A 17,117-nucleotide genomic window follows, 5' to 3' on the forward strand; every position below is an offset into this window, starting at 1 on the left:
CAGGGTACAGCAGACCCCTCCTGTCTCCCCGCTGCTCCCCTCAGCAGTGGATTTCAGTGGATGCACCTGTTCTGCTCTCCACCCCACATCTCTGGCCTGTACCCCAGTTCTGTATGCATAAATAAATCAATCTTTAAAAAGAATACCGGGAATGTGGACGGGGCCAATATCCAGTGCGGCCGTGGTTCACTTCCCCACCAGCTGGGCAAAGAGGAGGGAGTTGCTGTCGTGTGCACTAGCCAGGTGCAGCCTGACTGTAATGCAAAGGTATCTGTCCAGGCACTCCGAGGGAACTGTGTTGCTTGTCAGTCAGGTTGGGCCTGCAGTGTGCTTTTGCAAGGATATAATGCAAATGCACATCTCATTTTCTTAGAAAGGTAATAACAGTAGTTAAAGATCTGGATGCATCAAGCAGGAATGACTGCACTACAGCAAATTAGTTTACCTGGCCGTGTAACATAATGCATCCCAACCACAATTATATTTTTGAAAGAAAGGATATTTAAAACTGCTCTCCCTTACCACCCCTTGCAGTGGGAAAATTTTAACTGAAGATTTTAATTGTTTAAATCTAGCTTTTTTTGAACAGGGAGTAACAGGGCCCACGAATCCCTTGCATTTGTATAGAATTGCATATGTGTGTATATAATGAACATTTTCCTGGGGAGATGTACGTAGTTTTAATAGGTTAACTAGCTTAACCAACATCTAAGTATGACACCCCTCAGCCACTCAAAATTTAAGACCAGTTGATTTAGGATGTGTGTGTATAAATGTACTCACTTAAGCGGTGTTTTTAAACATAAGAGGTCACATTTGGAAACTGGCTGAGTCATCGGACAAGAATTCACACCGAAAATGAAAGCAAAAAATTAAAAAGTTAGATGTCTGGAAGGTGTTCTGGGAAGGGGCGCTGATATGGGTTCCCAACATTACAATGAGATCCCCAACATTACAAAGATCCTCGCTTCAGCTAACACAGGCTGAGGTGTAGATGTTTAGCTACTGAAGCTAAACATGCCTGCGGCTGGGTCAGAGGCGGGCTCAGGCCTACTGGGAGCCCCCCACCCACCCCCCAGGGACCTCGTGCGGTTCCTTCTCACGCTGGCTGCCCCAAGAGTTTCCCTGCCTTCTCTCTTCTAAACCCAAAGGGGCAGAGTCTCCTGGAGATAATCCCCAGGTAACTGAGGAGACTGCAGACTGTGCCACAACTAATGACCTGAGAAAAGGAGCCTCTTGCTCAGATACCTTGACAACCAAGACCAGAACCTTCTGGCTGAGGTGGAACACTGAACTTAGAAAAATCATCATGCTTTAAATCTCCTGGGGTGCCAGGTAGAGACCCCATTGCACCCCCACACAGGTGCCTGCTGCACACTGGTGTCTGGTAGAGGCTGTTGGATAATGAAAGAACTTGGTGAGGCTTAGCTGGCGTCCTCTGACACCCCATGTTGTGCTGAGTGGGTGGGTATGTCTCTGAAGCCTCCATGCTCAGCTCAGCAGCCTGCAAGCGCTTTGGGGTGACAAAGACCCCATGACTCCCTTTGAGTCTCAGACAGGTAGGACATTGGCTGCATTATCAAAACTGAGTCCAAGGAATGAGTTTCAAGGGCATGTGTGACATCTGGTCTACACAGCTCCTGGGGAGACTATTCACTACTTGATATTTGCCATCTACACATTCCATAAATGACTGAAGTCTCTCCGTCCAAAACCCGCACTGTGGCTTATAGGGGAGGGAGGACTGTGACCTGTGGATGGCTCCCAGTGGAGAGGGGTAAGGGGGGCAGGGAGGGAGAGATACAGGCTTTGCCTACATGGTCAGCACAAGACAAAGGGGGCCTTGAAGAGGAAAGTGTGAGCAGCTGATAAAATGGTCAGTGACTGTATCAGCCTCAACACCAGCCACTGCAATCCTTGCCACTCGGTCATGGGACGACCTCGCCAAGCTGTGATCTTCCAAGGGTTTCCCTGTATAGCATCTACTATCAGCCCGCCAGAGACAGGAACTGTCTTCACTCTCCCATTAAGGCAACTGTAACTGTAGAGATTAAGTCAGTTACTGTGGGGAATAAGAGAAAGTGAGGGCTGAACTCAATGCCCCATAATCCACGTGTCTATAGGATTGGAACAACCCCATGATGGCGTAGACGTTAGCCTTGGGACTCACTTCAGTGAGTCATTCTTACTCACTGTTGACCACTGGTGGGAAGCTGGTGGGCTCAGGTTAAGGCTTCCCACTTACTCCATGATCTCCCCACACAGAGCTCCCCTCAGCCTCAAAAGGAGCAATTGGGTGTGAGTGTCCTACTTAGCTATTTGAGAAAGAAGAAACTAGCGACTCCCCCAAGCCAAGTGCTTTCGTTGCTGAGAGGGACTTCAGATCTTTCAGAAGGTGGAGAAAAACCAAATCAATAAAAGAAGGGGGGGGGAAGGCATCCTTGGGAGTACCTCCCTGCCCCGCCCCCCAGGGCACTGGTGCTGCGTCCTTCCAAGGCTCACCTGGGGCTTAGGGGCAAGTGTGGAGGCCCCCATGAGGGTGGGCGAAGGCCACACTGTGGGCTGGCATTTCAGACACACATTATATTCACATGGGAATTTGTCATGACAAACAGATTTAGGTGGCAGTTAGCTATGTCTCCACTTGGTGCCAATGAGAAAAGAGAAAAATAAATTTCTTCCTTAATAAGTGCAGTCTGCTAAGTGACATCTTAGAAAAAATGGGGACAGCGGGGTGGAGGGGAGCAGCAGGGAGATCTTCAAATGACAATTTAGGAAACGATTGGACTGCTGTTTCTTCTCTTTTGGGAAGCCTTCTGTGAACACCCAAGTTGGGCTCACTCCTGGGCACACACCCAAAACCTTACCTATTGCTTATCACATTTATTCAAATTGTTAGCTATGGGGAGCCCCTGGCCCCAACCGGGAGAAGCCCATAGGGGCCACTTAGTTGTGTCCTGAGTGTATGTTAGTGGTGGACCATGGCAGGGGCTGAGTCACGGGTGGAAGCTCAACCCTCTGGAGCAAAGACATTCATCAAATCTAGACATCTCCCCCAGTGACTTTGCAGACAAGCAGCTACAGGGAATCCTCACTTTCCTGGAGCAGCTGACTCCTGAGAACATGCCTTCCTGGAAATAGTTAGGTTCCCAAGCTCTTTGCTCCTTGTTTCCCTGAACCCAAGCCCAGGGTCTTCTTGGCTCCAACCTATCTCTGCTCCTACCTGTTCCAGGAGGGACTGACACCCTGCTAACCCCCTGCAGCCCAAGCCAGGGGATGGAGCAACAGGAAACACTCATTGGAGATGTTGGGTCTACGGGCTTGCATTGTGGCAGGGTCTACCAGGCAGTTCCTAACCAGCCAAGCCCCCAGCCTCTCACTAACCCCCTTTTTCCAACCAGCACCTCACTAGCCTAGAAGCTATAGACAGGGGCACACACCCCCTGTCCTCCTGTTCCTCCCAGTCCTACCTCTTGAGAACTTGGTCTTACTACCATTGAGTGTCTTGACTACTTAACAAGGGGGCGATTTCATTGGGTATGATTCACGCAGCGCCACCCCACACGTCTAGAGAGTAGAACCCAGTACACTCTGAGGCTTAGGGTTCAACAGATGGGGACCTCTGTCCCATCACTGACGGGAGACCAGGTGGCAGTGACTGACTTGAGATTTCAGGACTCCATCGTAATACTGTCCGCAGAGGCACCATGGGCCATTTTAAGCAAAATGATTAGGAGTATCACTGAAATAGTAGAATCCAATCCCCTCCGAAAGCATTCACAACCACACTGCTTTTCCGTTTGGAATGCTGGGGCCGCTCCCTGGCGAATGTGGCATTATTAGCTGTGCGTGGTTGTTTCTGGCAATGAGCACGTTCATTATAAGTTAGCAAATTTCCATTTTACGGTAGGGGGGTGATGCTGAGACTTTAACAAATTGTTCATGTGAGAATAAGCTATAGAACTTTATTTTTCTGTTCAGGAGAGCAGTGAGATACTACAGGTATAGAGAGAAAAAAGCTACTATTACTATCTCGAAGATAAGGATTTTTCAGACAAACTCAATTTTGCATTTGTGGCTTCTGAGTCTTGCTTTAGGAATTACCTGAGCCTATGGGGTATTCTGGGTTTTTTCCTCCCTTCATACTCTTCCTGAGGCCTTGGGAATCACAGATTGTCACATCTGCATTTCTGGGCCTGTAACAGGCTGAGCACGGTGGCTCGGTGCTGGTTAGATGACTGAAAATACTGGTGATGATTCTCCATGTCACCAGTCACAGACATAGGGCGGAGGGCAACTTCACCCTGGTTTCTTATTTGCCATCTTCAAGGTTACAAATCTCCAAAGCTTCTTCTTGCCATTGTTCTCCAAGCAGTTCAGAACTGAACCCTCGGCCCTAGATGGGGATGAGTCTTACTTCTGCATTTTCCCATTCTGGCTGTGTCTTTGGGTTTGTTTCTTTCATTCTGAACTTTATCTCACTGACTGCATTTGCTTTTCTATACTTCGAATGTGCTACCCTGGTAGGGTGAGGGGAGTAGGTAGTGACAACAGGGTTTTCCTTTATAATCAGTATCATGGCGGAAGCTGGGCTAAGTCAGGTTCCTAAGAGAGAGTTATAAGCCTCTCACACTGCACACTGCCTTCCCTGTGGTCCCCAATGCAGTCCCATTCTTCCCACAGGCGACACAGTCAGTCACTGCCAGGTCAGCCAGGCCCCACTGTCCTGGGCACAGCTGAGCCCCACAGCAGCTCTCTGGCACCTGCTAACTCTGTGGGGGGAGCTGTCTCGTCACAGGACAGTCCTTGCAGCGTCCCACCTTCTACCGCCTACACACACTGTGTCCCCACTGCGCTGTGACAACCAACAAAACTTCAGACCCCCCCAAAAGCCCCCTCAGGACACAACTCCCTTGGTGAGGCCTGTTGCCTTAGATGCAGCCCACTCTGCCTGCTTCAGGGTGCTGGGATGTTCTGGAAGTTTCCCTAACAGGAAGGCAGAAGGGGACACTTTGGAGTCAGAATCACATGCTATCCAACTGGGACTTTTTGTTTTGAGCATTCACCACCATTCCTTGGATTCTGTTGGAGATATCCAAGTCCCCGTGCAGACAGAACAATGCTGTCTGCCTGCGGGACAGGCACATGCCATTTTGGAAAATCGGACAAAAACAAGGGTTCATTTCAATCGCCCCAAATTCAGCATGTTTGCTGCGTCTCCCGCCTAATTTTCTCTTCTACCCAAAGGCTCAGAAACCTTGAAGAGCAAGATGGTTTGGGGTTGGGGAACAAGACCACCCCTAGGGGAATTTAGGCTCGAAAGCCCTCAGTCCACGGAGGGCCAGATTCAGGGTGCAGAAGTGACCCAACCTCCTTAACGACCAGATGTTTGGCATCATCAGAAAGACATCTCCGTCTGCCACCACCTCTCTGTCCTCCGGCATTCAGTCTCCAGGAGAATTTCCATAACAACATGTGACACGTAGAATGCTTGAAGGCACCAGGCAAGACAGCACACATGACACTCATTTTGCAATACCCTGCAAGGTGGTTACCGCAGGCGCCGGCAGCATGCGGGGCCGTTCTGGGGCGTCAAGACCAGCATGCTCGCCAACAAGGGGGGCGGGTGCCGGGCGGCGCGCCCCACGGCGGCCGCCCCTACTTACCCGCCGTAGGCCGGGATCGGGGGCGGGGGCGCCGCGGCCCGGAAGGTGTTGTACACGGCACGGCCACGGCCACGCAGGTGCGCCCCTCGGTAGGCGGCCGCGGCGGTGGCGGCTGGATACGGGAAGCCGGGCACTGCGGGCGATAGGAGAAAGAGCAAAGGTTTCAGACGAGCGCCGCCCCGCAGGCCCCTCGCGCCGGCTGGGCACCTGGCCTCCTTCCCGGCACACACACACACACGTGTGTCGCACGCGGCATGCATCCACGCGCTCGCCCGCGCACACGCCCGTACACCTGTGTGCGTGCTCGTGTAAGCAGGTGTGTGCACGCGTATGCGCAGGCGCATACTGAAAGCACACCCACCTGCATGGGCTGCTCAGACACAGAACACGCTTCCCGGTGTCGGTGCTTATCTCGGGGTAACTGCAGCAGTGTGACACATTCACAGCTTCCCCGACCCATTTTTATTTGCTTCCCACCTTTTTTCCTTGCTAAGTTTCTAACGGAGGCGCCGTGCTCCAGGATCCAAGTGTCCTGGTGATGGCAAACAGCCTGCTACCAAGGTCCCTCTGCCCCCAACCACTGAGAAGGCTTTAAAACACTATAATGGCTGAGTGAGTGCACTGGGCCAGCCAGAGAGGAGGATGAGGGGGGAAGTCTCCACTTGGGAGGTGTGGTTTGCTCAGCAGAATGGCTGCCAGTGTTATGAGGGAGATGAGGTCTGACACTGAACCCCCCGATCAGGAGTTCTGGGTGCCCTTCTTCCTACCCACGCAGGTGCTAACCCAGGAAGTCTCCAGGAATCACCCTTGTTGCACCGAGCGCACCTCAAACCCACAGCTCTGGGGACGCCACCAGCGGGTTCTCCCGGCTGTGCCCCAGCAGTGTCACCCCAGTGGTGACCCAGAGGGGGCGCTCTGCTGGGGACACGCCCAGAGAGCAATGCTGTCCAGGTCACAGGGAGTCCAGGCTCAGGAGGCCTGGGACGCAGGGTGCAGGCACCGATGCAGCTGGCCAGTCCACCGCTGCCTTTGCCCAGGGGCTGTGCTGTGCACCCCCCTCCTCCCCCAGGTCAGCCTTCTTGGCACCTATTCTTTGCTGAGTCTGCCAGGTCCTGGAGGCAGACTCTGCCTCCCCACCCCAGTCAGCAGAGGCCCCCCGATTTCATCCCCAGGTCATTAACAGTGGACAGGGGAGTAGACGGTTTTACTGCCTGAGCAGAAGGCAAATGAGGGCAGGCAGAGAAGGACGGACACCTGACCCAGCAAACCTCCCCTGCCCCTTCTCGCCGCTCCCTCCGCCTCCTCATTTCCGGGGGGTGGGGGGGGGCTCCTCCCCTCCCCGGCCTCTCACTGGGGTCTGGGCAGCAGGAGGAGGCAGGTGTCCTTGACCACAGAAGCATAAAGCCCCTTTAACTTAGCTTAGGCACCTCACTTTTCCTGGGCGCTTTTGGGGATGCCTGACCTCTGCAAGCGCTGTTTCTCAGACTGTGTTAAAGTTGTCTCCACTCTGCAGCCAAACTGCTGAGAGGGGCACCCTTCCTCCCAACACCTTGGGGAGCCTAAGCCCCCACCATTACCTCCTCCCCCCCCCAGCCCCCATCCCCCACCGTGAGGGTTGTAGCAGGTGATTTTGTTGAAGGCTAGAAAGGACACTGGTGGGGGGGGGTCTCCTGCTTCCCGAGACAGGGGGGCAGTGAGCCCCAAGGCCTGAGAACCGCACCCTGCACCCCTATGGCATCTGTTGAAGGGTCAGGGCTGGGAAGGGGGTTTCCCCGGGCCATGGCATGCCATGGCCGACTAGCGTCCAACCCCTTCAACCGAAGGGCAGCCTGGCCAGCAGGGCCCAGCAGCCAGGCAGCTCCCTGAGCCGGCCCCACCTTCCCCTCACCACGGGGGCAAAACACTAGCATGGCAGAGTCAGTCCCGGAAGACTTTATCTCTGAGCTGAGAAGGCCATGGCGCTGTTTTTAATCTCTGTGGCTGTTCTTAAAGACAAGCTGTGCGCGGGGAGCTTGCTCTCGGCAGCCCTCCCGCACCCCTCCCCCCGTCGCCAGGAAGAGGTTTCAGCTGATGTGGCTGAGATGCAGAGAGCTATCCACATTCACGGGGTCCAGTCCCGACCCTGGGGAGGCCCGGGAGCAGGCAGACAGGAAATCTCGGCGCCAGGGCCGGGGGAGTTGAGTTGCTTTGGCTCGGACGCCATCTTGCCATGGTTCAAATATTAAGTTTTCATAGGAACACTCGGCCTTTGAAATAAGGAAAATGAAAAATTCACAATCTGGCCGAGCAGCTGGCTGCCTATGTGAGCAAACACGGTAATTATAGTGCCCCATTCGTTACTGCTGGCTCTGGGGCAGGGCCAGCCAGACAAGATCCCTCTCAGCGACAAGCAGGTTTTACAATAATTCTTGGAGGATTTAGATGTTGAGATAGAACAGGAAACAGAAGCCGAGCAGGAGCGCGGCGTAAGCGTGAGCCGCGCTGCCAGTGCAGGGCCGGGGTCCCATTTTGCACCCATCGTCACAGGGAGAATCGGCCAAATTCCTCCTCCACTGGGGCGTACTAGGGGGGTGTCCCGGTAAAGGCCAGCGGGAGGACCAGCAGCAAGCCCTGGCTTTCATCTCCTCCCTCCCACTGCAGGCTAAATGAAGAGGTTCCCAGCAGACACCTGGAGAAGAGGCTCCACGCCGAAGCCCTGACTCTCCCGGATGTGGGGTCTCGGTGTCTCTTCCCTGCTGCTGTCCAGATGCTGGCCCCCTTTACTCTTCCTGACTGATGGGTGTTTCCTGCCTCTTCCTTTCATCCTTTCCTCCCCCCATTGCTCTGCTCATTGATTTTGAAGGTGCCTGGCACGAGGCAGACGTAGGCTCTCTAAGATGGTGCCTGGACATCAATTGGTAGTCTCCGTCCTCCTCACCTTCCAGAGCACTGTCCTCACTGCCACTGTCTAAAGTGTCCTGTCGGGATTTGCAGAGAAACAGGCTACCGACAGCCCAGCTGGCGCTCACTCGTGGCCTGAGACAAACCACAGCCACGTCCATGCCAGCCGAGCCTCTCAGCCATCAGTGGCAGGCCTCGGGACAGGTGTGGGGCTGATGAAAAGGGAGATGGTGTGGACAAATCACTGCACTTGGAATGCTTCCGAGCCCTCTGTTCACTTAAATTCGCTATTATTGCTGCCTAGTGACAGGCTTCGAAGATCAGTTTCTCGTTCTGGAGTAAAGCAGGGCTCAGCCTGTCCCCCAGACAGGTGACAGCTATGAAAAGCCACTGAGCCATGTCACTCCCTTCACACCGCGCAGACAGCATCTCTTGCAGCCCTGACATCACCGCCTCTGAATGCTGTACATGGCGTGCAACCACGAGCAAGGGAAAGATCATCTCCAATCCTTCTAATCCCTAACTTGTCTGCTCTCTAGCTGTGCCTCAGGGACCCCCTCCCCATGAGAGGACCCCTCACTCCCCGTGGCTGGGTTGGGACAACCTGGCTCCCTTCGGACACTCAGACAACTGGTTAATTTCAATGCGAGAGAGCCTGTTTGTCAGGCTGCCTTTAGATTAAAGGTGGGAGGCCCTGATTCCGCCCCCCCTCGCTTACCAGGCTGGCTTGCAGATACCATGACATGGTTAAACGTGTCCATAAAGCGATTACCCAGATAGATGACTCAGCTACAGATGAAACAAAACCAGAAAGGCTTATCCTTGAGCCATGCAAAGAGCAGACATCTCAATTCCGTGCTCAGTTTGTGCCACTGACTCTTATCTTTGGTTGACTCCAGTTACCACGTCATCTATCAGAGCCAGTTCAGGAGTCTGGATACAGCAAGCAGGCAACCGTGTCAAGTAACCCACACCAGGTGGCCTGGAAGTGCAGCGTCCTCCACTTCTGGAGTGGGGTAAGTCGACGTTCACGAACGCCGCAACCTGCCACCCCATTCAGTATTTGTGAATGCCTCTTTGTGAACAGTGCGAGGGAGTGCGAGGGAGGAAAGAGGCATGTTCGAGCTCCAACTTAGGAGCTGGGATTCTTTCCAGCTGAACTCGTTAGTAAATATGTAAAGCGACCGTCACAGAGACCACGGACGGCATGCAGGTGGCCGTGCGGATGCAGGACAAAGCCTGCGTTCTAGGCATGAGGGAGGCGAGGCAGGGAGAAGCGAGAGGGAGGTTCATTATCCGGGAAGGGCTCCCTTTAAACCTTATCCAGCATGAATCAAAGTGAAAAATCTGGTATCAGTGCAGCGAAAATTGGATTTAGCTCATAAGCTAAAAATGAGTTTCTCTCAAAGAAAACAGGGCAGCAGCTCTGGAGCAAATGCTCAAGCGTGTCTGGTTGACACCGCCATTCCCAGCCCACCTGCTCCCACCTTCAGCAAGATTTATGCCCAGACCACACCACGGAGTGGGGGTGCAGGGACTGTTTAGGTGGCTGGAAATAAAGGCCGCCATACCTGGAGCTCAGTGAAATGGGAACTTCGGGCTTGCAGCCCCAGAAGCTCGGGCTAGGCTCATGGCATCGAGTCTCAAGCAGCAAGATTTGAGCCAAACGCCAGAGGGGCGACTCTGCTGCCCCGGGCAGAGACCTGCCCCACCATCAGGGGTACCCTGTGCTCACGAGTTCCAGTCAGGGACCCGTATCCTCCTTCTCTTATGAAGAGAAGGTGCTCACCTTCCAAATTTAACGCAAACAAGATCACCCCGCCAGCCTGGAAATCCCAACAGCAGAAACACAAAACCAGGGCAAATACTTGAGGGTTATAAAGCGCATATCCGAGCCTTGGAGCTGTGGGAGAGATGGACGAGCAGCAGATGCAAAACCCGACAGGGGGCAGATTCACATCGAAGCCATAAAAATATACGGCCGCTTTAATGGGCAACTATTCTTTGCCTTTCTGCCCAGCCTGCATTCGCGGGAGGTTGCCAGATGCCCGGGGAAAGGTGCACCATCAGGATGCAAGGGGCCCTCTGTCCTTCCAGCCCCCCACTTCCCCACCATGCCGGCCCTCCCCACCTGCCTTTGAATGTCTTAAGGCTGAGAGAGGCCCCGTTGGTTTGGGGTGGGATTGTTCTGCGGGTAATTTATGTCAGGAAATAGCCACTCACAGTTCTGGGGGTGCGGGCAAGCTTTTTCAGTGGCAGGTTCACAGATCTGCCGGGTGCCCCTTGGAGGAACACCGGCTCCACACGCTGAACCATAAATTAAGAGGTAGCTTAATAGGTAACACAGCCAGGGGAAATAACACCCAGCTGTAGCTCAGCCACACGCTTGGGCCTGGCGTGTTGCATATCACAACCAGCAGCCAAACAACCTATGCTTTCCCCAAATGGCAAAAGCGTTTGCTTATGTTTTCCAAATGAAGCTCAGATCAAGGTACAGCAAGCTGGTTTACGACACAGAATTGAATACACAAGCAGGTCACTGCTTCTGAATGACACTAAATGGAAAATTTAACACGGCGGGGTGTAGGGAGTGTTAGGTCAAAACAAAAATGGCTCTTCATTTTTAAAGAAATCAGTAATTTCAGGGCTTCCGAGAAAAGAAAAGGAAGCTCCATCCATCAGAAAGACCAAAATGGCCACTGAAATTTTTGGAGTCTCTGGTTCTCGGATTCACCTCTATTTATCCTGAAATACGCGTTTGGGATCGGCTCTTGTCTCGCTGAAAAACTGCATGTTGATATTAAATACTGCTGTTTAGAAGTGAATAAATCTGCATTTTGGACAAACAGTTCCTTCTAGGACATCCTCATTTGAAATGCATTGAATAGGAAAACAAAAATTTCTAATTAATGTACAAGTCTAATCACCATTCTCCACATGGAAGAGTAATTTTTCACTGTTCATTTGCTCGGTTTAATCTCAAAACCGACATAACAGAAACGCAATGTCCTATAAATCTCTCCTCATTTGTTTCTTTAATATTCATATTCCATTGAGCTGCAGCTGCTTGTTGCCGCCGTCTATTACAACTTGCAAAAGTGTCGATAAAAATATTATGAAAGGCAAGATGTGTTTCTTGCTGGCTGTGCGAGCCATTTATTTGGGGAGAGACAATAAATGGCTCGTGGATTGTCCCCCTGCCTGCTGCTTGGTGGGTGATTAGTGATTAATTACCTGGCAGCAAATTGACATGGCACGAGGAAATTGACACAGCCCTGATTAATTAACTTTTTATGGGCGGTAGTTACTCACAAAACATTGTGCACCATAATTGAATCTCTTTACATAACGTCATGGTACAAAAGTTTTAGTCAAATCCAAATTAGCCAGAAGTTTCTAGGCTGCTGCGGGTCTGATTAGGGTGTGTGAGAGGAGTTGGCAAGAGCAGGAAGTTGGCGAGAAACGGCCACGGTGAGGGGAAGGCGGTGGTTCTGCGCTGGGCTCTGGGCTGAGTTGATCAGTGTCTTCCCTCCATGAGCTGAGATGCCTCATTGCCCTCCCGCCCCGTGAGGCCACTGCCTGTGCAGTTTCCCTTAGCTTTGTCTATCTCTGAGTGCGAGCTGATTTCCTGTTTTTTTTTTGGTCCGAACATTGCCTCCTTCCCGAGCTAGCTGCCTTTCGAGATTACCCTCCATTTTCTGATTGCTTCTTCCTTTTCTCTCCAATGATCAACCTCCTAAACCTTGGGTGATTGCAAACGCATCATTTATCTCTCTGTTGAGATGTCCTGAGAACTTTAATGTGTCAATACTGTCTCTCTCGCACCTTACTAGGCACAAAGTAGCTGCTGAATTGTTTCCTGGTTTTATTATCAGCTAGAAGGCTTGGGAAGGTCAGTTTCAAAGGTGACGTATGTGATGTGCCTCGGGTGGGCAGTGCCTGCTAGGAGGTTGCTTGGGAAGGAAGCATAATCGAAGGGAGGCTGGTTTTGTGAGGATATTAGTGAGAGACTCGAATAATCCGAGCGATTGCCAGATTCTAGCCCCAGGACCCCCCTGAGAGAGCAGGGAGATAGAGCAGGCAGGGTTGCTGACACTGGCTCATGCGGACCCACAGATCAGCCCCGTCTTCACAAAGCCTTGTGAGGTGGCCAGTTGCTCAAAGGGAAGGGAAGGTGCTGCAGAGAAGCTCGGAAATCCACCAGGCCACCTGCGTCCAGGTCGCCCGCCACCACCTGGCCCCTGATCTTATTTATTGTCACAGGCGGACTAGGGAGAAGGCCTCCCAGGTCAGATTGGGGGAGATGCTCTCTACACCGCTGTCTCCGTGCTCGGTTTGCTTTGCTCCCACTGCCTGCGCTGGCTGCTTCATCCCCCTCTATATCCAAACAACAGCCAGAAAACCAGCCCCAATCCATCATGGACTGTATTAATTTGCAGGGGAAATCTCTTGACAAGCCTCCCTGAGACCTCAATATGCTCCTTGTTGGGGGCAGGGGTGGAAGTTGGGGGGGCACCATTTCTTCTGTTCTATATTTATGTTCTGAGATTTCAAGACACCTGGAAGGCTTTGCTCCTTTTTTGCTAATTGGATGCAGACCACCGGGATCATGACAGATTTATGTTCCCGATAAGAGTCCAAGGCAAGCTGTCTCCCTTCTCCACTGGGGCTTATTTCCACATCTGGATGCGAGATGGGGTCACATATAATCCAGAAACAGGGAAACGAACACTCCCCATAACGGGGACCTGGCGTCATGCACACAGACCTGATTACTGGCAATATCAGCTTATGATGAAATGCAACTAGAAACAGTTCCCAAACTTGGAAGGCTTAAATAGACCCGTAGTAACTGAAAATACTACACTTTTACTTGCATATCAGCTATTAATATTGTTACCCGATATCGCTTGACTCATAACTTGGTTAGAAACAAATCTCTTCCTTAGAAAGAAATGAGTCATCTAGGGGGGAAAAAAAAATCAAGAAAGCTAATGCAATCAAAACACAATGATTTACTCTGAGCAGTGAGGCTGTTTCCCAAAGCAGAAATGTTTTTTAGCCTACAAGCAGATTTCAAAAGCCGGAACAAAGCCCACATGAGTGGTCGCACATCGAACACCCGTCGTCACATGGTTCTTTCAGACCCTGAGCGAGCACGCGGTCTCATTCCCTCTCTGATGCACACTACTCCTGCTGACCTCCCAAAGCCAGCTCCTCGCTTCGTTCCTCTTTGCTAACAAACACTTGGACTAATCCGACAGACATGTGGTGAATGGCCTGTGCTGAGCAAGCAGGGAAAGGCTGTGACTGTGCCGAAGACGTATTTGTGACTTGTCTCTGCACAGGTATTGACAATACCCACCCCGGGCAGAATTTTTGTAGCATTTCATTCAGCCAAACGAGAATGGATCTCAATCTCGCTGTGTTTAGCTTGGCAGGCCCGCAGAAAGCATTTGCAAAGGTGCTTTCTGTTGCTGGAAGACAAAGGCCTGCAAAGCTGATGTCTGTTATAATTTGGGCGAAGGGGATTTGCCATCATCTACTCGTTTGACAAAACCGGCCCTGGTACCATTGAGCTCTTTGGGGGCGACTGTGGGAAAAAGGCAAATAATGTATATAAATAATGACTTTATCGAGTGCATCTACACAGTCAAGGTTCAATTGTTAAATCATTCATGATCTGGCTCGCGGCTGGCTGAAACAGCAAGTTTGGTGAATTGCCTCTCCAGGTAGGGATCGGGCCTGTGCGATTAACAGGCTTCCCGGGCAGGGCTGCTTTCCCATGGTGCTCTGGGGCTGCTGCTGCCCTCACCAGGCCCTCAGAGGGGGCGCTGAGGCCCCACGCACGGGCAGCCAAGCAAAAGCCCCTGCATGCACTCCCAGCTGGCTCTGGGGCCAGGGGACTGATCCGAGCTCAGATGACCTGATGGTGAATAGCTCAAACTCAGCAGGGTAAGACGGGGAGGGAAGTCTCAAGAAATCTAGAGGGGTGGGGACAATCTGGATGTAGCGACCGCCTGCCTGATGTTCCAATTGGAATCCTCACGTAGAATAGAAAGAAGGAGAACCTTCCAGAAGTGATCCAGCTGTCCAGGGACTGCACAGTGGCTTCTCTGTTGCGCTTTCAAGGCTGCCGGGAAACATGGCCCCTAAACCACACCGTGACAGAAGGCCCTGGTGCGAGATGTTCCAGGGGCTCCACCCCAGGGGTTCTCCGCTCCAGGGATGTTTGATGCTCACAGGTAGGTAGGCACACCTCAGGACACACACCTGAGTCCCAACCACCGGAGCCAGGTCTTCTGCTCAAGGAGAACTTTATTACCTCAAGACCAGAGGCCAGAATTTGCCAGCAAAAACAGGACTTTTAGGAACCGCTTCTTAGGCCCCTGGAGTGACCCCCACGGGCGGGCAGTGTAGGCCGGGGGCAGAGCGCCCATAGGCGAGGCACTTTTTTTCACACATAAAGCCATTTGGAGCCAGGCTGCATACAAATCTGGGTCTAAAATAGAGGATCTAAAATAGAGGCGAGTTGTCTGGGCCTGCAAGCTGCATGTAGCTCACACTTGCTTCCCCAGTCCCCCAGCCTGGTGCTTTATATAAGACACGACCGAGACAGGGTGTCTGGGGGCCGGAGGGAAGCCAGTGTCAGCTGACGGAGTCCATGGGCCCGCCAGGCTCTTTTACCATCAACGCGGAGTGGCAGGGGGTGGCGGTTGCGCTCAGCTTACGTCCAGGGGGTACACTGTGCCCAGAGACTGCTTTGGAAAGTGGGCAGCCCCCTGTGGGGTCGGCTCATTCTAGGCGAGGGCACAAACACCCTGGTCTGGTGCTGGATGTTCACCTCCAATGTCCCCACTCATCCTACGCTGCTCGCTCCCGGCTCAGAAGACTTACAGAGGCTCGGCTCAATTTATCCACCCGGGGTCCCCTAGGAACACACCCCTTCCACTGTTGTACCAAGCTGCCCCTCGATTTATATCCCAGGCAACACTCAGGAGCTCTGATCTCCGGCCCCAGCAAATTTTATGTTCAGAGCCCTGAACTCAGAATCGTAATTTCTCCTCATTTTAAATCCGCATTAGTTTGAGAAAGCAGATGAGAGCTTCCAAAAATAAGCCGGTCCATCCTGACAGCCCTCCCTCTCACTCCCGTCCAGGGCCGTGGCAGCGAGGGCGTTAAGGGGAGTTGGGTGGTGTGGTGGGGGGGGGGACGGGGCGGGGTGGGTGCTGCACCCAGTGGTCTGTGGATCTTCTTATGGAAACACAAGCATGAAAAAATCCTCCTGTAAATGCTATCACAGGCCTTACAGTTTCCAGGGGATTCCTCCGGCACAACTGCCTCGCTGCCTTTCAGAAGCGTCTCCTCTCGGCCTTATTCTCCTGCTCCGTATACACAGGGTCCCAGGGCAGCATAGTTTATTGTTTTAATATCTGTCTGACACAAAGCAAACCATCCTCAAGTGACTCCTTATCTGTCATATGTATTTCTGTGAAAGAAATATCAAGACAAATAAGATGTTTGGGGGCAAAGCACAGGATGGTAGTTTTTGCAATTGGCAGCCTTCTGCATCTGTGAGACCCTCGTCTGAAAAAGACAGAAGCCACCGGTCTGCATTGAGATGAATAACCGGGCGCTGGCCTGACTGGGCTGCTTCTCTGCAGAGTCTTCCCTTTCAACAACAGAGGGTGTTCACTCACTGTTTGCTTTTTAATCTTCCTGAAGTGGTAAAAGAACAGAACAGCACAGGAAGCACCAGGCTATCTAGGGTGGCAATTCAGTGATTCTCCAGAGACGGCATGGTGCCACCCAGCCGGGTCAGGGTGGGGAGAGGTTAAAAATAGAAAGCAAGCTCTTCCGAAGAGTCATGGAAACGCCTTAAAAATCACCTGCTAGCAGGACGGATAGGCCAGACCCCGGGAACACATCAGATGAAGGGAAGCGGAGCCACGGGGAGGCAGAGTCCCCTGGGCTCACCGTCGGCGGTGGCAGCTGGACAGCGGGTCCCAGGGTGCCAAACACCGCGCAGGCATCATAACGACTACGACAGAACCGGCCCATGGTAGGCGAGGCCACAGCGCTCGTCCCAGGGTGTTGGAGAGGGAACCACACACACACACACACCTGCACCTCCAGGTGAGCTAGAGCGGCGAGAGCAGGCAAACTCACTCCACCTGACTCTCCAGGGTCAGTGCCCGGCAGGAACGGGCCCAGGTGTCCCTGCGCGTGTGTGCGCGATTCCCAGACCCGGGCTGGAGGCCTCCGCGGTTACCCGTCTGACCCGCAGGAGCGCGGGAGCGCGGGAGCGCGGGAGGCTGAGCTGAGACATTCCTGCCACTGAGCATCTGCAGGGCAGGGGAGGGGACCCAGCATGTGCAAGGACCAGACATGGGCCCAAGGAAGCTATAAACTTTCCATCTCCTTCTCCGTCAGATGATGGATGAGAGGAGGGAAGGATGGGATTCAGGGATTGTTTCAGAATTGACGTCAGAGGGGAGGGGGTACAAATCGACGTCACCATAAGGCCGGGCCATCCAGAAAGAAGAGGGAACTTGACGTAGATTCCTATTA

General features: G+C 52.7%; 1 protein-coding gene across 12 annotated transcripts in view; it reads right to left on the minus strand.

The window, feature by feature from the left end:
* Positions 1-17,117, minus strand: part of RBFOX1 (RNA binding protein, fox-1 homolog (C. elegans) 1) — a 1,380,973-nt gene that overhangs the window by 48,645 nt on the left and 1,315,211 nt on the right. For all 12 annotated transcript variants that reach the window (XM_012731793.1, XM_012731784.1, XM_004692141.2 and 9 more), the window contains one exon: positions 5,667-5,799. In XM_012731793.1, coding sequence (XP_012587247.1) covers positions 5,667-5,799 — 133 coding nt within the window. The remainder of the gene's footprint in view (positions 1-5,666; positions 5,800-17,117) is intronic.

The sequence above is a fragment of the Condylura cristata genome, unplaced genomic scaffold, assembly GCF_000260355.1.
Source record: "Condylura cristata isolate star-nosed mole 26May11 unplaced genomic scaffold, ConCri1.0 scaffold00032, whole genome shotgun sequence".
Taxonomy (NCBI): Eukaryota; Metazoa; Chordata; class Mammalia; order Eulipotyphla; family Talpidae; genus Condylura; species Condylura cristata.